At 36.8% G+C, this 22429-nt stretch overlaps 1 protein-coding gene across 1 annotated transcript in view; it reads right to left on the bottom strand.

Moving 5' to 3' along the window:
• The window catches only part of notch1a (notch receptor 1a), a 32831-nt gene extending 19970 nt beyond the window's left edge, over positions 1 to 12861 (bottom strand). Inside the window, exons 1-7 of the mRNA XM_084136439.1 lie at positions 12547 to 12861; positions 9629 to 9701; positions 3354 to 3616; positions 2920 to 3258; positions 1651 to 1773; positions 1320 to 1553; positions 36 to 191 (exon numbers count right to left, since the gene is read on the bottom strand). Coding sequence (XP_083992565.1) covers positions 36 to 191; positions 1320 to 1553; positions 1651 to 1773; positions 2920 to 3258; positions 3354 to 3616; positions 9629 to 9701; positions 12547 to 12610 — 1252 coding nt within the window. The 5' untranslated portion in view covers positions 12611 to 12861. The remainder of the gene's footprint in view (positions 1 to 35; positions 192 to 1319; positions 1554 to 1650; positions 1774 to 2919; positions 3259 to 3353; positions 3617 to 9628; positions 9702 to 12546) is intronic.
• Between the last annotated feature and the right edge of the window lie 9568 nt (positions 12862 to 22429).

Below are 22429 nucleotides of genomic sequence, written 5' to 3'. Positions count from 1 at the left end.
CAAATTCTTTCAAACCAATCATATGCGATTCTTACCGAGCGAGCACTCGTCAATGTCTTGGTTGCAGGCTGATCCCGTGTAGCCGGGCGGACACGTGCAGATGGCTTTTCCACTCACCGGGTTCGTGTCGCAGTTTGAGCCCTTCTGACATGGGTTACTGATGCAGGCATCATCAAGGTGACACAGAAGACCTGTGGGTAACAGTGCTGTTATTGTTAGCTAAAACTATTAAAGATCATTTTTGGTCACTGAAATAAAATAAAATGAAATATAAATAGAAAACTTAATATAATAAATATTAGAATAATTAAATAAATACTATAACAGTATATAAATAGTAAAATTAAAACAAATAAAAGCTAATTCAACATACTAATATATACTATAATTAGAGCTGCACGATTCTAGATAAATTGAGAATCACGATTTTTTTTGTTTCAAATAGACTAAATAAATAAAATAACATGTACATTACTAGAGGTTCTTACATATTAACTGCTGCAGTCTATTTAAAAAATGTTTAATTAATTTGAATGAATATTGAAAAAAAATTTGTTTGGATGAATGATTCAATGACTCACTCAAAGATTTCACTTGTTTCATTACTGGATGAATCAGTGTTTTTGAACAAATCTCTTGAATGAATGATTCAATGACTCACTCCTAAATACTTCATTTGTTTCATAACTGAATGAATCAGTGTTTTTGAACAAATCTCTTGAATGAATGATTCAATGACTCACTCCTAAATACTTCATTTGTTTCATTACTGAATGAATCCGTGTTTTTGAACAAATCTCTTGAATGAATGATTCAATGACTCACTCCTAAATACTTCACTTGTTTCATAACTAAATGAATCAGTGTTTTTGAACAAATCTCTTGAATGAATGATTCAATGACTCACTCCTAAATACTTCATTTGTTTCATTACTGAATGAATCAGCGTTTTTGAACAAATCTCTTGAATGAATGATTCAATGACTCACTCCTAAATACTTCACTTGTTTCATTACTGAATGAATCAGCGTTTTTGAACAAATCTCTTGAATGAATGATTCAATGACTCACTCCTAAATACTTCACTTGTTTCATAACTAAATGAATCAGCTTTCAGCACTTCTGTGATAATAAGAATTTTTGTAAGACAGAAATAATGATACTGTATCATTGAAAAGACTGTTTGTGAAGCCGTTTCATACTGAAACATGACAAATGCTCTAACTATAAAAGAATATAAATAATACTAAAATAACACTGTTGGGTAAAATTAAGATGGAGATAAAAAAAAAAAAAGGAATTTGCAAAAACAAACGTACCTGTGCGTCCATGTGGACACTCGCAGAAGAAAGATGCGACTCGATCGTGGCATGTGGCGCCTTGGGAACACGCAGCGCTGGCGCAGTCGTCGATGTTCTCGCTGCAGTCGTCGCCCGTCCAGCCGTTCACACACACACAGTGGAACCCGCCGATGGTGTTGTGACACGTTCCTCCGTTCTGACAAGCGTTAGGCGAGAGTTCACACTCGTCTACGTCATCCGTACAGTACTGACCTGAAGAAAGAAGGGGTCAGAGGTCAAATGCGAGGTGAGGCGAAATATTTCTTTCATTGCATTATTATTGTTATTGTAAAGTATAACAAAGCAGTACCGGTCCAGTGTTTGTCACAATGGCAGTTGTACGTATTGACGCCATCTATACACCTGCCTCCATTCTCACAGGCATGCTGGGTGCAGTCGTCAACGTTATGCTCGCACGTTTGACCCGTGAACCCTGCGAGAGACAAATGATTCACATTTAATACACATCAAAGAGTCTGAGAGCGTATATGGATTGTGTGTTTATGTGCTTGAGTGAGTAACTGAGTCATCTTGGTCACTCATTGGGATTAAATATAAACTACAACAAAAAAGCACCGCATTTAATGCAAGACTGACATGCTGGAAATGAGTAACTGAGCATAAAAGCTATTGTTTTCAAAACTATTATTATTGTTTATATTGTTTTATTGTATTTATATATGGTTTTAAAACTATTAACCTTTTGTAGGCTGAAATGAAATGCAACTGAAGTAGAAATAATGTCTATAAAATTCAACTTAAATGTAAAGTAAATTTGAAAAAAATATTGTTTCATTTATACTTATTCATATTTTTAATATACACATACTGTATATATATATTTATTCATTAATTTCTTTGTTTTTTGCATTAGCTAAATATATTTTCATGATAAATACATTTATTTAAATATATATTTAAATACATTTAAAGAAGTATACATAAGTATATATACACACACACACACACAACCACCCTTCAAAAGTTTTAGATGGGTAAAAAAAAGAAATTAACTACATTAATACTTTTATTCAGCAAGGATGCATTAAATTGATCAAAGGTGACAGTAAAGACATTTATAATGTTACAAAAGCTTTCAATTTCAGATTAATGATGTTCTTTTGAACTTTCTATTCATCAAAAAAATCCTGAATTACTTTTTTTTTTTTTTAAACAACTGTTTTCAACATAAATAATAATCATAAATGTTTCTTGAGCAGCAAATCATCATATTAGAGTGATTTCTGAAGGATCATGTGACGCTGAAGACTGGAGTAATGATGCTGAAAATTCAGGTTTGATCACAGGAATAAATTACACTTTACAATATATTCAAATAGAAAACAGTTATTTTAAATTATAAAAATATTTCACAATATTTTGTTTTTGATGTATTTGGATCAAATAAATACAGCCTTGAGCATTCCTACCAATAAAAAAAAAAAAAAAATCCTACCAATCTAAAACTTTTGACGGGTAGTGTATATTCATATCTATATTCATTCATAAAATATTTTTTGTTAATCCCCCTCCCAAAAAAAAAAGATAGCAAACTTCACACACAAACACAGACACTTACCTGACAGACAAGTGCAGGCATAGGAGGTGTCGCTGGTCTGTAAGCAGGTCCCTCCGTTCCTGCAGGGCGAGGGGTGGCACGGGTGGTACAGGCGCTCGCAGTGTGTGCCAGCGTACTCCGGTGGGCACCGGCAGAGGAACGAGCCCACCTCGTTTATACAGGTGCCTCCGTTACGACAGGGGGAGGAAGAGAGAGCGCACTCGTTCACGTCTTGCCGGCACGTCTGGCCGTGGAAGTTAGGAGTGCAGTTGCAGATGTAGTGCGAGTCGAACGCCAAACATTTACCACCGTTGGCACAGGGGTTCGACGCACACGGGTCGGCCTGTTGGCACATTTTACCTATGCACATAAAAGAAAAAGCAGAGGTTAACTTATCTTCCAACTCGCAAGGACGAGCATCTAGTCTGGGTGATGTAAGTGTGTGATGGTCATACCTGACCATCCAGGTGGGCAGCGGCAGGTAAAGGTGTCGAGCGTGAGCAGAGAGCAGGTGCCTCCGTTACGGCACGGGGAGCTCATACAGGCATGATTGACAGGTGTCAGACAGAGCGGATCGCTGTATCCCAAGACGCAGTCGCAAGTCACCTCCACGTCATTCCCCTGCGTCCGTGCGCGGCAAACGCCTCCGTTACGGCACGGCGACGGGCTGCACGGGTTCGGGAACTGACATTTGGGGCCGACGAAGTCTGCAGGACACCTAAAGAAACACAATGCACACAAGTTTATATTATTATTACTTAATACTTTGAGAATAACAGTGAGCTAAATATGACAAAGCATCCAAGTGAACAGTTATTATTTAGAAATACTTTATTTTTTGAATTCTAGAAATGCAAAAGTGTTGTTAGGATTATGGTTAGGTTCACTTAGATGCATAATTTATTTTAATATCTATTTATTTATATTAATATATTTATTTATTAATGTATTTATATTTATATATGCATTTATATTATTTTATTTATTCATATTTATATGCATTATTTTAATTTGTTTATATTTATAAATAAAAAAATAATTCTAGAATTGCAAATGTTTTCTTTTAGGGTTATTTATATGCATTTAATTTGCATTAATCTATGTATTTATATTTATTTATTAATGCATTTATACATTTATTCATATTTATATGCATTTATTTTATTTGTTTTTATTTATTTATTTATACAAACAAACAAATGTTTTCTTTTAGGCTTCAGGTCAGGGTTATTTATACACAAACAGCAGAAATCTATGATATGTTCTTATTTAGTTGGCTGAGTAAACGTATGTGTGTGTGTGTGTGTGTGTGTGTATAAACAGTGTGTGAAAGAAAGACACTGTTCTAACTCATCTGAATTCCTCAGGGTGATCAGGAACAACAAGAACACACACACACACACACACACACACAGTGTCACATGCTCTCCCTCTCATATGGACACATACAAATGACACATTTGAACACTTTCTTCAACAGCCACTAAAGTAAATTTCAAAATGTGAACTCAAAAGTAAAAGATTTAGTAAATACAGTGTGTTTTATTCATGCGAGTGTGTGTGTGTGTGCTGCAGCAGGTGTGTGCATAAATAAGGGCAGCTGTGCTGCAGACCCCGCCCACTGTACTCTGCCCCTCCCCCAAAGCCTGTTGCCATGGCGAGTGGCATAAGGTCACTAAGGCAGCTCCCAAGAGAAGAGAAAACTCCGCCCCTCCCAAACTATTGGAAATCTCACTTTTATCTGCACAGAATTTCGATTGACATTTGTTCTCATCCATATTTATCACTTTCATTCATTCGTTTTGTCTTTATTAAACACATCACTGTAGATATTGACACTGAAATTTGGCCAAGAATTGCCTATATTATATTTATTTAGAAAATGTAGCACATTGCACGAATTTATTCATTTGAATTTCAATAAATTAAAATGAATTTATTGCTCTTTAAAATAAAAAATTAAATGGAAACAAAAATTGAATAAATGTATATATTGAAATATACCTGCATAAATGTAGTAACAATATATTACATAACTTTTTAAAGATATCAATACTGTATGTAGTGCATTGCAGTGTAATTAAAAATCAAAAAAATGAAATGAATAGAAATAAATGTATTAGTGCGGTCTAATCGATTAATCACATCTAACATAAAAGTTTGTAAATCAATTTGACAGCACTAAAATTTTAAATATAATATACTATATATATATATATGAATCTAAAAAAACAGCAATATTTTAAAAATAAATGTAGAAAATAAATTACTCAACAAATCTAGTGAATATGTTAATCGGTAGCCGAAATCACAATACAACTGCAAATCACATGCAGTAGTTTAATAATAGAGACATCCCAACGCAAACACTTGCAGGCGCAGATGAGTGTGTGAGTTTACTTGAGGCATTAACGCAGACTCTCTCTTTGTCCCCCGAGGCAGCAGCAGAAGTCATCTGCAGCCCGTCGAGGCAACAGGTCCGAGAGCAGGAGTGTGTGTGAGACTCGACTCTGAACAGATGCTGCGGTGACCTGTGACCCCTGAGCACATTTGTGACTGCAGGCAACAGACCCCCCCATTCCAGTGGGCTGGTCTACCATCTGCTGCTGCCACGGCCTTCTGTGCAAGTGTGTGTGTGTGTGTGTGTGTGTGTGTGTGTGTGTGTGTGTGTGTGTGTGTGTGTGTGTGTGTGTTTTCACACCGCAGACTTCCTGCCCCTCAGTGTGAATCAAAACAACAAACTTTCGTTTTCTCCGTCTGGACCCCAGAGCTGCGTTCTTACCGTTCACACCTTTGCAAACACAAGACATTTCAATCAACCGCGTTGCACATGTGTTGTGTTTTGGTGGCCACGAGCAGTGAACTTATAAGATATTATATATCAGTAACACTTTACAATAAGGTTTCACTTGCTAACATTAGTAAACATGAATGAACAATGAAAAATAGAGCAGTTGCTAATCTTAAATGCTCATTTCCACATTTACTAATACATTTTTAAAATCAAAAGATGTGTCTGTTAACAATAGGTAATGCACTGTTAACTATTAAAAGCAAACAATGAAGAATTGTATTTTTATTGACTATCATTAACAAAGATGAATCAATGCTGTCAAAGATATTTTGCGTATTGCTAGTTCATGTGAGCTTTCTAATGTGTTAACTAACTATATTTAAGTCGCTCACTTCACTTACATCAACAAAACTGTTCCATCGTGTTTTTCTCAGAGCTTTAGTGAGTTGATTTTGAACTCTTGTTACGGGTTTAAACTCAGTTCAGAGAAGAGGATCGCAGGAAAGCACGTCGCTAAACCATAAACCATGCATGCAAACCCACACATTAGAAACAAACCAGACTCATGACATGGAAGTGAGAGTTTAAGTGAAATATTATAATGCAGAAGTTACTCAACAAAAGGTAAAAAAAAAGCTGAAGTCATGCGTCCAGACACGAGCTGTTTCACACGGTTTTGGTGCGAGGCCAAATTTAGAACCGTTTGTTCATCACATCGATCCGTCTCCTGCTCACACACAGTGTTTCATTCTACAAATAACTCTGGTAATGCACAACATCACACACACGTCTCATCTAGAGATGATGCATTTAAAACACACCACGATTCGCCATCATTAAAATGCCCAGCCAAAAGCTGTCACCAATCCAACCACAACCAGAGATACAAGGTCACACAGCATTCCAGGATTCAAATGACAACTCTGGAATTCTGATTCCACGCTTCCAATTATCTTCCCACCCTCCAGCATTCCGACAGTTCCAGAACTGATGTCAGGTGTTGTGGAATGTTCAGGAGTCAAAGAACTTTTTATGATGTTCAAATACCGAAAAAAACTGACAAAACACACAGGGACCTTGTTGCATTATGAACTGCGTTATGACACACGTTTTGCAATTGCATTCATATACATCACTAAAGCACTGAGCTCGAGGAAAACCAAGCCCAAAAATGTGGAAAAGCATGGAATGGGTTGGACCTGTTGACCTTCTCTAATCATCAGGATACAATCAGGAACATTTGACTTCTAGACAGAGTGCACTAATGATTTTAGAAATCCTGCCTTTAGAAGAATTAACACAAGACAAAATAATAGTTAAAAATACTATTTAATTCAATAAAATGTTTTCGCTAATCAGTACATCTGAATGACCATCAAAGACATGGTGAATGGATGTTTTGCAAGACTACAGTGTTATTTTAGCAGTATGCATTATTATTTTGAATTAGCTATTGTTTTTAGATTTTAATTAATTTTAGTTTAAGTTTTTAGTAATTTTGTCATCAGCTTTAAGTTTTTGTTTTTATATATTTCTATTTGACTATTTTTTATTTCAGTTTTAGTTATTTTAGCACTTAAACTTAAACCTATTTTATTTCAGTTAGTTGCAAAGGCAACATTATTAATTTTTTGTTTAAGTTTTTCAAACTGAATTTCTTCATCCAATATTCGTTTCATTTCAATTAAAAGTGATTTTTAATTGTTTTAGATAATAACAACACTGCTGCGCATACATAACAAGCCTCCGCTAATACATAACACCTCCATAACTCTGACCACACCTAAAAATACTTGAAATGAGTGGTTTTAATATGGCATCACCCAAATAGGTCAAGTTTCCTAGTATAGAAAGAGTATGTAATCTAGTATGACTATAGACTGTCAAGAGTTTCACCACTTCGCATGAAGATTATTTGCTTTATAAATGAGCCTGTGTCATCAAAGATCATTACAGGAACACTTAACTAGGACATCCTCTCACTAAATGTCAGAAGTTCATGCGAACTTTAACAAGTTCAAGCAACGCCGACCTCAATTCAGATGCAACAAGCCAGAGAAATCCCCACACGCTTACCCACTCACAAACACTGGCGATTTACAAACAATTTCCAAGGCTGAGATTCGGACCACACAGGAAAGGCGTCAAAGTTCAGATGAGATATTTCTGGGATAAAAAAATATCTCTGCTCTTCCTGTTTATTGACAGGATCATCACAACAGGATGTTCAGGGTTTGACCCCCACTGAATGTGTGCGCACAAGCAATACAACAGATAAAATCTCTCTTTTCCTTTCTTCTTTGCTAAACTGATTCATGCATTAATTAGAGCCACTTGCAAAGGCAATTATCACTGTTATTATTACTCCTACTCCGGGTCATAAACTTGAAAGGAAAAAAAAACCCTAGATTTGCACTGAACATCTGAGCTATATGAACCATCAGACCAGTAAGCAACCTCACATTCTTAAAAATAAAGGTTAAAAGGGGGTTTTCACAGTGATTCCACAGAAGAACCATCATTGAACCGTTTTCTTAGTGTGAAGAACATTTGAAAAAAAAAAAACCTAAAGAACCTTTTTTTCACCATTAAGAACCTTTTGTGGAATGGAAAGATTCCATGGATGTTAAAGGTTCTTCATGGAACCATAGATGCCAATAAAGAACCTTTATTTTTAAATTCAACATAATGGAAGCAACTTATGCACAGACAAAAACGCATGTTTTCATAAAAAAGGCGGAAAATCATAGCAACCATCTATAATAAACTAGGAACCACCAAGCAAACATCCCTCGCAATCAAAATTCAATTTTATTTTGAACTTGAAAGTGTAAAAGTGACAAAGGGTATGGCAATCTTTTCCTAGATTACATTTTCGCAAGATTAAATGGAGAAAGAGAAATGCGACTAACAGTCTCACACACTTGTTTGCATTTGAATTTCCCCACTTTAAAGTGTCTCACACACACACACACACGCTGAGGCCATTCTCATGAGCTCCTGCAATCTTATTACCCCCTCCGCCATCTGCCCTCCAAAAAAAGACACCATTCACACACATACAGAGAGCCTCCCGAGAGTGTAAGAAAACAGATAAAAGCAAAAAAGACTGAAATAAACAAAATCTGATTTTGATGGAAAAAATCATAGGAAATCTTAGTGTATGCATCCGATAAGAACAGATGCAAGTTTTATTCCATTCTTGCTAAGTGTGTGTGTGAGACAATAGGAGGTGAGGGCCAGCTGTTGGGCTGAATGGCATGAATAGACATTGACAGAAGCAGCGTCCCACTGCAGCAGGGCACCAACGGACTACTGGGGGGTTGGTAGGGGGGTCTTTTATCTAAGTTTGAAACCAAATGACTATGGCCGCGTGCATGTTCGCACATGCGCACACACTCACACACTCGAAAGATGCTGAGAGCTTTGTCTGGTTGCTAAGAAGGGTTTGGTCCTACAGATGGAATCTCAACATGGTAGATCACAGCTTACAAACAAATACACAGGTATACACACACTTTTTTTTAAACACATGGTCTTTTACTATCATTTTAAGAGGCAAACTGAAAAAAATATAACAAACTAACAGCAAGTAACACATTGAATAAAATGGGAAATTTATGTAGAAATAGAGAAATTTCCTGTAAAACAATTTTTAAAAACTCAATAGTATGCATGTTACACTCTTTAAAATAAAGGTTCTTCAATGTTCAACAAAGAACTGGTGCATGTAGAGTTGCTATATGGTTTATAAAGTTTTTCAGATCCGCGTTTTGGATTCTAGCACCAAAGAATAAATGGTTTTCCACAGAACTAGAGAATAAAAACTTCCTAAACTCTTAAAAATAACGGTTCCAAAAGGGGGTTTTCCCATTTTGGGTTCTCCAAAGAACCTTGAACAGTTAGGAGTACAGCTTTAATGTTTTTGTAACGTACCTGCATGATGCTTCTCCGCTCGGCTTGAGCTCGCATATTCCTCCATTCTGACAGTATTCTGAGCATCTTTGCCCTAAACAAACACAAAGTTCTGTTAGTGCATCCCAGTAGTCAACTAAACCACACAAATCACCTGTAACCAGGTCATACCTGCATCCACCCACCCACCTGTACAACCCATAGCACACCTGTCAATGCAAACACACATGCTAACTCCTAACAAAAGAACCTTGCCACCTACAGACATCAATAAAGGGCCCGGAGCCCTTTGTTTTGTGGCCCCGATGGAGAGCCACTGGCCTTTTGTTGAATTGTGAATAACTGACTTTGATGGGGGACTGGAAGGGAGGGGGGTTCTTGATGAATGGTTCTTGACTATTCATCTAAAGAGATCCTGAAAAATCCAGTTATCTAACACTGAGCCTGGAAATAGCTCCACATTCTCTTCAATTCCCGCTCCATGTGGCAGTCAGCCTTTAACAAGGGTTTAAACTCAGAATACAGTCCTTCCTGTTTCAGTATTAATATATCAGCTTCACACTGGTTTAAGTTTAGCTGACAGTGTTGGGACGTGCACATTTGACTTTGAGTGAGTATTCAATATGGTTTAATAAGCCAAATGTGTCCAGTGATGTAGGGAAGTGTATTTTTTAGCAGGAGCGTGCAACGTCACACTTTAGGGATTAACAGCGTATCGAAGCCAGTCACCATAAACCACAGTTGTGCACTTGTTGAATGAAACCAGCTGCCTGCAGGCCGTCTTTAATTGGTAACGACTGTCTAGAGACAAAGCTCTCAGTCAAAACCCTCAGATTGGTCCTTGTTATAGATTACACCACTGGTACTAATTCTCCTTTTTTTCTTTATATTTCGTTTCTGATTCAGATGTTGCACAACTTTAAACTTCTATGCACAGACTAGGCCGCACAATGGATTTCAAATACTTCAAAGCTTACTAAGCTAATTTTTGGCTGAATAAATTACTTTTTCGGTCATTTGTAGTTATGGGAAAGTCATTTTAATCGAGATTGTCAAATAAATATTTTAAAGTTAAGCATTTTTCTATGCTTTTCCCAGGAGAATAATAGTATTTAATCACATTAAATAATACAATGAAATGGAAGTTAAAGGGATAGTTCACCCAAAAATTAAAATTGTCATCATTTACTCACCCTCAAGTTGTTCCGAACCTGTATGAGTTTATTCAGTTGAACACAAAAGAAGATATTTTCAAGAATGTCGGCAACCAACAGTTGATGGACCCCATTGACTTCCATAATGTGGAGGGGAAAAAATACCATGGAATTCATTGGGTCCATCAACTGGTTGGTTACTGACATTCTTGAAAATATCTTCTTTTGTGTTCAGAAGAAGAAAGAAAATTATACAGGTTTAGAACAACTTGAGGGAGAGAAGATGATGACAGAATTTTCATTTTTGGGTGAACTGTCCCTTTAAGTAATAAAAAATTATCAATTATAAGCTACTTTTCCAGAAATTCCTTACATTTTCAATGGCCATGGGTCATGTTTGAAGTATCATGTTGATAACATGGTACATGAATATATACATATAGGCTACATGGAATTGCATATAGGCTACAAGTACTATGGAATTGCCATATTGGTACAATATTGGTCCAACAAATACCATTATTGTACCGTGGTACCCCCACAGAACTTCTTGTTAGAATAATTTCGCTTTCTTCGCTGGTTTACCTCAGACTTGAAATGTTAAGAATTTAACATTAATAAGCGTCTGTTTCGTTTCCTATCCCTTCTGCCTAGTTGTGTCATTTCCCTGTCTGTCTTCTCTCGGTTCCTCTACGGGAGCGTGGCCTGGTGGAGCGTCGCGCGCGTGTGAGGAGGAGGAGGAGGAGGAAGAGAGTGAGAGAGGGAGAGAGAGAGAGAGAGAGAGAGAGGATGGGGATGGGGGGATCTAGGGGCGCGCGCGACAGCTGCAGAGCCCACGCCGCGCGGACAAAAGGAATCAGAGTCCAGCACGAGCCTATAAAACACTGTCTCGAGCCATTGTTTACCAGCGCACGAGAACAACAGCACAACCCCCTCCTCCTCACCCTCCTTTCATTCATTCACTCACAGATCGCTTTCCTCCAGACTCCACACACAATGCAACTCAATCAACATCAGGGACACCAGACAAAAAAATCCTGAACACTAAAAAACCACCACAATAACTTCAGAAATCAAGCACTTACACTGTCATAAAGTTCTGAAGTTACTCAACCTTAACGTGAAGATATGCACCTTTACATTAATAACAAGAACAGAAACTATTCGCCAAAGTTACATTAGTGAATGAACAAGTTAAAAAGAGAGATTTTAGACACATTGGAAACACTTCTTGAGGCGGCTGTCAAAAAGTGGTCCAATTTACCCCAAATAGACTAAATTAATCCTCCTCTGAATTACACTTTGAATTCAACAGAATCAATAATGAATATCAATTTATTATACACTTTATTAGAAAGGGCGAGCGAGTTGTAATAGGCTATATATTAATAACTTACTGAAAGTCTATGTTATTGTTTTCTATGTTAGTTTTTACAATTGATACCTTTCTGATATTTGTAGTTTGTGTCTTTTTCATTGATGCTCTGGTACTTTTGTTTCATGCTACAACAAAAAAATGCCAATAAAGTAGGCCAAGGCTACTTGACATAAAAAATAATGGAAATGAAAGAAAGAGTTGTGAAAGACAATAACTTTTAAGTGTTTATCCCATTATCAGACTATTCTGTGCAACAAGTGAACGTCAAAGCTCAAGTTCTGCAGAAATATCTCCGAGCAAAACAAAACAAGAACAGTTTGGAAACATCAAATGAATCAAAACAGAGTCATATGACTAAATGCATATCATTTAACAAAAGTTATTAGAGTTGCATTGATCTTTGATACCTTGTGCCACCGTCGCGAGCGATGCTGCCGTCAGTAGCGTTAATTTCACCAAGAAACGGTTCATAACTCCGCCTCGGCGTTACAACTTCTTTAAAATCCTTTCTGAAGTTCTCATAGATCCCCTGAAGTCTTCTTTAAATCTCCCAAAAAGTGCAAAAGAGTTTGAATAAATATCCGTGTTAATTAATAAATAAATCCCAGTCTCTCTCGAGAGCGTCTCTTGTCGCTGCTGCTCGTGGGAACTCTGCTTGATTCTCAGCTCGGAGCGCGCGTGAGCGTGCGCGTGCGCTGATGTCACTGTCGCGTGGGACTCTGAACGTCGCGAGCTCTTCTGAGCTGAACGACTTCTCACGCTCGAGACGGAAAGCGCCCGCCCCTGTTATCCATCCGCGCAGGTACTGAGAGAGAGAGTGAGAGAGAGAGAGAGAGAGAGAGAGAGAGAGAGAGAGAGAGAGAGAGAGAGAGAGAGAGAGAGAGAGATTTCCTTCAAATTAATGTGCATTTGAAAAAAAAGAGAGAGTGAACACTCCCTGCACAGTTTAGTTTCACCGCAAGGGAAGAAAAAAAAAACTTTCTCACACTTTCTTCCCAGGATAAATGTGGGATATGCAGGTTTATTCCTGTCCCATCTAGAGGATTGAGGAGGGACTAGGGCGGATCACTGCGTTCTGTTGGCGCCAGTTCAGACCCATAGAAAAGGGGGGAGGCCTCATTAACAAATCAAGACCCAATGCTGAAAGTGTGTGTCCTTTGTTGCCCGTTTCTAAAGGAGGGAAATGTTTTTGCATCACCAGCTAAGAGTTTTTTGGACATGGTACCATGTGTCCAGTAATACTATGTTTTCCTTACATGGTATTATGGTAACACTAGCTTTTTGGATATGTAATACCATGTTTGTTTTGAATGTTTAATAACATATTTTCTTTTGTATGTTTTTGAACACATTAAAAGTAGCCTACTTTGGAGTATCTAATATAAATGTATGTGAACATTTTAAAGTGAAATCAAAATTGAAGTTTTTTTGGCTTTTAGTATAAATATGTTAGCCTGTTATCACTACCTATGACACTACTGTTATCTACTGGCGTAGATTTGGTTTGAACATTGGGGGGGTTGAAGTTTGGGTATGCCTCCTGATATTGTGATCATAGTATAAATATTGGGGGGGTTATCTCCCCCCCAACCCCCCCACAAATTACGCCCTAAGCGAGTGTGCACCAAAACAATGACAAAATTCGCATTTAGTAGATAAAAGCATTCAAAAACTCAGTCTCTCACTTCAGATTTTCTGTCCAATCAAATGCTCTCTAGAATCTGAAGCTCCGCCCCCTTCATTATAAATCGATGCTGAAGCTGCGGCTTAAATCGTCACTTGTTCACACATTTACTGTTTTCTACATGGTGAATAATGCACTATATAGGGGATAGGGAACAATTCAGACAGTGTAAATATGCTTTCCACTGGGGCGAATGAAGTCACGTGAACCGCCACAGCTCCAGTGATCGAGTCGACGCAGACCACAAAACATATCGGACCCATTTGAATTTTCTATTTTTAAGCGATATGGAGGAGATTAGGAGGAGAAACGGTTAGAGATTATGAGGAAACTGCAGCTTTACCGAGCTCAACGGCTCTGGCCGAGCTGTGATATAAACTAAACGCTATTGGCTGTTTTTAAAAAGAGGAGGGGCTTTTCGATATGTCCCGCCCTGACTTCCTGGTTCAGTGAAAATTATGTCAACACATCGAATAATGCTGCGCGTTTTAAGGCACTTCAGTGGGCCTTTAATAATTTAGTAAGACCGTAGACCTACTTCAAACAAGTAGTAGGCTTGATTGCATGTTCACACACACACACACACACACACATACTGTATTATACAAATATCATTGTTTTTCCATTTCTCAGATACAGTCACTTTACCATGGTACCACCGCAGTACTTTTTTGTAAATGTGAGCACACTGTTACTTAGTCATAATCTCTTTTTCTCTCACTCTTAGGCACTTCAATAGTCATCTCTAAAATGATCAATAAGGGGTAAAGATCAATAATGTCAGAAGAATTCCCCTTTGTATGACCTATAGTTGACCTACACTGTACTTACGATCTTATAAGCGCTGAGTGCTATCATTTCTCTTTTAATGTTTCTATTTACAATCCATATAAATGCACTAATGCAATTTATGTCATATTGTTTTTGTTCATGTACAAGTTTGTTTGCCTTTTTGTTTTTTGGCATGAAACTGCATGTGTAGTTTCATTGCCTGAGGAATCATAGTAATGACACATCATGTTTGACAGCACCCACGATATGCGTGCATGTCTGTGTGTGTCGGCCCGTGGGAACCGTTGTATTGTGGAATCTGCAACCGCAGGGCATAAAAAAAAAAAAGTTGAATGAGAGGGCGAAAGAAAGAGAGTGTGCCAAAACTGTAAATGACAAATGTTAGATGACTGTTGACGAGCTAGGAGACAAATAACCTCTCGTCGTGCCACTGAAGTTTCATTTTGATTCCTAAATGCAAATCTCAAAGTGTTCGAGGAAAGTTTAAAGTTGAAAAAGTCACCTAAATGCACTTAGCCTACTTTGATTTGAGAACAGCGGTACTTCCTTTTTCCTCTGTTCCTAAAACTCCCTTCCTTCCCATTTGAACACACTCTTTTCACAGGGACAGAGGGTTTGAGCACTGAAAAAAATGATTCGTTGAATTTAATAAATGTTTTTATGGTAAGTGGTTGCACACAATTGTTTTTATCTACATTTAAACAAATGCATTAAGTTGAACTTATTAAAATTATTTTAGTTCAACTTAATACATTTGTTTAAATGTAGCTTAAATCAATTGTGTGCAACCACTTACCATAAAAAAATTGATTAAATTCAACAAATCATTTTTTTCAGCATGGGTGATGCTGAAAATCTTGCTTATTGTGCTGTTTTTTAAAACAAGACAACATTTTTGTCTTGTTTACCAGTAAAAACATGTAAACAACCTTAAAACTAAATCAATTTACTTTAAAGTTTTTTGTTTGTTTATATTTTTCTTGTTTTAAGTAAAAAAAAAAAAAAAAAAAAGTTCACTGTAAACCCTAATGCTTAAAATAATGAATTGGTTTGAGTAGGGTAAACTTAAACACATTAGTTCAGTCAAATTAACTTTTATGAGTATTTAGAACTTTCTTTTTCTTTTGAGTTCACAACTGACACAATATGAGTAATCTGAATTGTTTAATAGTTTTGAGTTTTACTTGATTCTTTTAATTTAGACAAACTTAAAAATAACTGAAACTGAAGGGATTTCTATTTCCCAGCATGCTTTGCAATGACACTCGAAAGGGAGTAAATGCTAATATTGTTATATAATGTTTTTTTTTTGTGCAAGATTGAATGTTAAATTGGAGATTTGAAGTTCTGCTATGCTAGAAGAGTTTCTGTTATATGCCGTTTTTTGGGGGTGACAAGTGGAGCATGAGCTTAGTTTGAGAACATATATATGTTAAATGTTCTAGACTGTCATACTCATTCAGAAAATGCTATGCTATGGCTATCAAGGCATTGTGTTACCAATTAGCAAGTAAGCATTTACTGAATAAGGTAGTTAAAGCCGGTGTGGTGAACAAATGAGTCCTACTGAAGAGATGAGTCCGAGCTTAGGACCCAAGCAATCCGATTGGTTCAAAGCACGTTTTATGGGTAATCGCTGAAGTGCCTGGTTACAAATCATACAAAATCACTTTATTATAGAAGACATTTGTACTACGTTATAAAGAGTCATTAATGTATTTTAACTTATACGTTTCATATACTAGTATTTAACCGAAGCTATAGATTGTGAAATTAAACATTTCTCGTTGTTAGTGTGTTTTTTAGTTAGCTTAGATAGTAGCATAGCATACAGCTAACGTTATCCGATGATCGTGCTAGCTGAGCTTTACCTGAGCTTATACTGCCCTGATACTGCCGCATTCACAGCAATTCGTAATGCAATTATAATTGTCATTATTTTTTATCGTAATAATCAGCACAATATAAGTACACTTTTTTTTTTATTAAAAGAACCATAAAATAATGTTTATTTGTGTATATTACTATTTTAGTTTAGACAGCTCACGTTAGCTACAAGTTATCACAAGAACAGATTTAGATCAGGCATACTACTGGCATACTAATGGGGTCCTAAGCTCGGACTCATCTCTTCAATAGGACTCATTTGTTCACCACACCGGCCAAGTTTCCACTACTAAAAAAATTTAAGCTGAGATTACATAATTTTAAATTAAATGAATAAGCTTACACAAATATTACAAGTTAAGAGTAATTAAAATGTATGAGTACAAAATAAAAAATCTGCCAGTTCTGCTAACTAAAACTTTGAATTTCTTAACTTAAAATGTTTTATGTAACTGATGTATTGCAGTGCAGTTTAAAAGGTAACTTGTTGTATACGGAGATTGTGAGTTAACCAGATCAAATTATTTGAACAAAACAACATGGACCAGAATAACTGTGGTCAGGTTAACCAGCACAGGGTCCAGTCATGATCAAAGAGCAGCGGACAGTGAGTGTGACTGAGTTTAAACACCGTCTGTCACCTACTAGATCCTGAACGAGTGAAGTACTGTAATCACCTGACAAATTTCACACTACACACTGTGAACGAGTCCTCGCATGCCGTCCTGATGCATCTGTGCCATCCCTCCCCCTCCGAGAGTTTGAATGATAAAGCTTTATTTGCATTTCTAAAGCTGATGAGAGACACAACCCCCATTGGAGAAATCTCAAATCTGAGCTGAGCATGCCTGTACTCTTTACCCTACAGCATGCATGTGTGTGTGTGTAAACATTTACATTTATGCATTTGGCAGACGCTGCGACTTGCATTGCATTTACATTTACATTCTTATCAGTTCTTGTTTTCCCTGGGAATTAAACCCATGACATTGGCGTTACACATAACTAAACACATATATGGACAGTATATCAGGATTTAAGAGAGATCTGCTGCAGCCACACACACACACACACACACACACACACACACACACACACACACACACACACACACACACACACACACACACACACACACACACACACACACACACACACACACACACACACACACACACACACACACACACACACACACACGGTGTGAAAGACACTTCACGCTTCATGGCAGGAAACAGGCCCAATTAACACAGAACCGGGATCTGAACTCACAAATAAGTGACTGTAAAATCTGCTGCTGACTTCCTGAATATATTTATAGTCTCTTGCTGTGATCATGATGCATAATGACTTCAATCATCATTTTAAATTTCTTTTAACACTTTAAAAAGAACTCGACTTTTGCTTTGGAGCACATTTAGGTCACATTTAAGTAAAGACAAACCTGAAAAAACATAGACAATAAGTTGTTATTTTATATGCATGCACTCATGTTTATCAAAGCTGAAATCATCTGATAATCTTCTCAGACTGTGAATTCATGTGTGTGTGTTTGTTTGTGAGTGTGTGTATATATAAAGATCTCATATTTCAGTAGCTTCAGTGCCACCAACAACATCTCAACATCTCACAGATCCGTTTCTCATTTCAGTGTTAAAAGATTCACATCTTTTCGAGTCTGGTCTGGTCTGGTCTTGTCTCTGGATGAACTTTTATATGTAGAGTTTCAAGAAACACAACATTTAGTTTGTTGAATTGTGTGTTTTGAGTGCAGCAAAGTTGGCAAACTGAAAAATGAAGATACTGCAGATGGATTGCATATACATTCAGAATAGCATTGATAACTTTTAGAAAAAAGTATTGCCAAATTAGGGTTTACAGAATTATTTATTATGTTTTATTGGTAAAGAATAGTGTGTTTTAAATGTTTATTATATACTGTATATGTGTGTGTGTGTGTGTGTGTGTACACACACCCGTTCAAATTTTAAAAATGTTTTTGAAAGAAGTCTCTTTTGCTCACCAAGACTGCATTTATATGATTAAAAAATACAGTAAAAACAGTAATATTGTAAAATATTATTACAATTAAAAATAGCCATTTTAAATGTGAATGTATTGTAAAATGTGATTTATTCCTGTGTTCAAAGCTAAATCTTTAGTGTCAGAAATCAGTCTAATATGATGATTTGCTGCTCAAGAAACATTTCTGATTATTATAAGTGTTGAAAACAGTTTTGCTGCTTCATATTTTTGTGGAAACCATGATACTGTTTTTTTTTTCAGGATTATTTTATGAATAAAAAGAACAGCATTTCTTGTGTATACTGTATATAAAAACTCTCTTCTGTTCTCGCTTTATCCCATCTTATTCCCTTCTCATTGTCTCGCCTTTTCTGTCTTTCTTTTTTCATCTCTCATCTTGTCTTCTTTTCTATTCTCATTGCATCGCTTCTCATCTATTTTGTATTTAAATAGAGTAATTCTTATTTTGATTTTTGTGTGTATCTCTTCTCTTCTCATTTGGTATGTTTGTCTCTTGCTGCTGATGATGATGATGTGTGTGTGTGTGTGTGTGTGTGTGTGTGTGTGTGTGTGTGTGTGTGTGTGTGTGTGTGTGTGTGTGTGTGTGTGTGTGTGAGGGTTTTGTTTCTCAGCTGTTCGCTGTATCATTTTCTCTAAGTCTCCGACAACTGGTGTCCAGACCTCGCCCTGGGGTTGGTCCTCTCGCTTTCCAAAAACAGACTCCTTAAACACTCCCGGGGCTTTGGTTGACTTATCGAGCGCGTGTTCTGTGTTCTTGCCAGCGTCTTGTGGAGGCTGTACAGCATTTGGCATGAGCCGTCTCTGTCTGTGCTCTTGTTGAAGGTTTTATGCTGCTCACCATTTAGACAGTGTCCTTGAGACAAACTCAACTCCTGCGCTCTCAGAAAAAAAAGGTACAAAAGCTGTTACTGGGACAGTACCCTTCAAAAGGGTTCTAATATGTATAATTTAGGAACCAATATGTACCTTTGAGGGACTAATATGCACTCTTTAGGTACAAAGGTGTAACTTTTGAAAAGGTACGGCCACAGTGACAGCTTTTGTACCTTTATTTCTGAGCGCTCAGCATCCTCCAAAACATCTCACAGCATTCTGCTCATAGCACTCGCTCCTTCTCCTTGACCTCGCTCTTCTGCCATCTCGCTTTACTCTCTCTTTCTCACGCCCAGAGCGGATGTGTGTCTCTGCCAGGAGTGTGTCGATCATATAACATTTCACTTTGAGCCCATCAATGAGAAGAAGATTTTACTCTCACTCACTCAGATGCACAGCAGGGGTTGTATGTTCATGCATCATTTTCTAAGTAGATGCATCAGGCAAGTGTGTGTGTGTATTCATGTGTGTTGATCTGTCTGGTCAAATGTACATAATATTCAAATATTATATTGACTGTACAGTTCAAAAGTTTGCACTCAGTAAGTTTCAGTGCTATTTTAGCTTTTATTTTAGTTTTATTAATATTTTGAATTAGTTTTTCATGTTAATTTTAGTTTCTTTTTTAGTAATTTCATTATGTTTTGTCATATTATGGTATTTGTTTTTTTTTTTCTTTCTTTTTTTTTCCAGTTTTAGTTTTAGTAAGTTTTTTAAAAATGTATTTCTAGTTAATCATTTTAGTATTTAAGTTTTCTGCCAAGGCAACATTTCTAATTTTTTGTTTAGTTTGTTTTTCAACTAATAACTTAAAATTAAGATTCAAAGTGTGCACATCTAACGGGCAAAAAAAGCTCAATGAGGGCGTTCAACCACAAAATTTTTTAAAAAAAGAAAGGAAAGTTTGCACACCACAGCCTAAAAAAATAGAAACATATTTATCTCATGTTCTCACCACAGGTGAAGTTTCAAGCCCATGGCTCTTTATCAGTTTTTCATCTTTTTTCAATAAAAATAAATGTTTTTAATACTTTTAGTAATAACCCTGGTAAAATATTTCTTTTTGAAAGAAATTAATGCTTATTCAGCTAAATTGATCAAAAGTGACAGTGAAGATATTTATAATAAGATTTATATTTCGAATAAATGCTGTTCTTTCAAACTTTCACTTGATCAGAGAAATCTGAAGAAAAAAATGCATCACGGTTTTCACAAAAACATGAAGCAGCTCAACTGTTTTCAACATTGATAATAATCAGAAATGTTTCTTGAGCAGCAAATCATCATATTAGAATGATTTCTGAAGGATCATGTGACACTGAAGACTGGAGTAATGATGCTGAAAATACAGCTTTGATCACAGGAATAAATTAAAGTTTAACATATATTACAACAGAAAACAGTTTTTTTAAAATTGTATAAAAAAAAAATCACAATATTACTGTTTTTACTGTATTAATGATCATTTAGCCTAAATAAGCCTTGATGAGCATGAGAGACTTCGTTCAAAAACATTTAAAAAAATATGAATTATTCCAAACTTTTGACTGGTGTATACATTTTGTCTCAAAAATTTCTCTAAGAAAAATGCTTTGGAGAAATAAAAATAGACAGCTCAGATTCATATAGAATCTTTGTTATCTGACTTTCCTATGGGGAAATGCGAGTATAAATAGTATTGTATGTGACGAGTGAATGTGTGCTGCTGTCCTTCTGGATAAATTTAATCCCACATGTGTGTGTGAGTTGTTTATGTGTGTATTTACATGCTAGTGTGTGAGAGACAGCAAGCCTGCTTTAGGACCACTCGTAGCAGACAGCTGTTGTAGTGAAATGCTAACCACGCTAAATGCTAATGTGTTTAATGGTTAAAGGCCGTGCGAGCGGACAGTCCTCTGAACCTGACACTACAACCCCTCGACACACACACACACACACACACACACACACACACACACACACAGAGGAATCCTGAGGTTAAAAGACGGGAAACATGAGCGCGCACGGTTCAGAAGCAGGAAACTCAACAACATCATCATGAGGTTTTTCAGCTAAACCACATTAAACATGATTTGACTAAACTAGTTGAGTTCTACTTGAAGATTTCGGCTATATCTGTTGTTCTAATAATAACTTTTGAAAGAAGTCTCTTATCGCTCATCAGGACTGCATTCATTTGATCAAACATACAGTAATTTGTGAAGTATTATTACAAAGTTAAAATGTCATTTATTCCTGTGATCAAATCTGTATTTTCAGCATCATTACTCCAGTCTTCAGTGTCACATGATCCTTCAGAAATCATTCAATGCTGATTTGCTTCTCAAAAAAACATTTCTGGTTATTATCGATGTTGAAAACAGCTGTGCTGCTTCATATTTTTTGTGGAAACCATGCTATTTTTTTTTCAGAATAGCATTTATTTGAAACAGAAATAACATTATCAATTATAAATGGCTTTTCTATCACTTTTGATCAATTTAATGCATCCTTGCTGAATAAAAGTATTAATTTCTTTCAAAACATAAAATCTTATTGACCCCAACTTTTGCCTGGGTCAGTTTAGAAGTCACTAAAAGTGTTTGCCCGCAGAAAATTCAGGCAGTGACACTGACCTTTTGCTCTTTGGAGGAGGAGTGCATGTGTGTGTGTTTGTTGGGAAGAAGCTGGTTCTCATGGTCTGAAGTCTCATGGGACACTGCGACAGATGTGACGTCTCTCACTCTCTCACACACACACACTGCAATCCTACACTGCCCATGTTCATGTGCACATCCTTCTCATACATGTCCATTTGTTTACCATGTGCGTGTGTGTTTGCATGCACCTGCACACGTGTGCGCACATGTCTGCATTGCATGCGGACAGGCGGTGTGAAACGGCACAGTTAAAGGCTCTGGGTGTGTTTGTGGGTGTGAACGGTGATGCTAAAGAGCGCAGCCTCGGGTGATCTCTCAGGATGGGTGCAGGTTTGGGCCTGAGGCCGTCACACTCGAGGTAATGACACG

The sequence above is a fragment of the Abramis brama genome (assembly GCF_963993115.1).
Source record: "Abramis brama genome assembly, chromosome: 15".
NCBI classification, from domain to species: Eukaryota; Metazoa; Chordata; class Actinopteri; order Cypriniformes; family Leuciscidae; genus Abramis; species Abramis brama.
The sequence above is the reverse complement of the archived record's forward strand: the minus strand, read 5'-3'. Positions and strand labels throughout refer to the sequence as shown.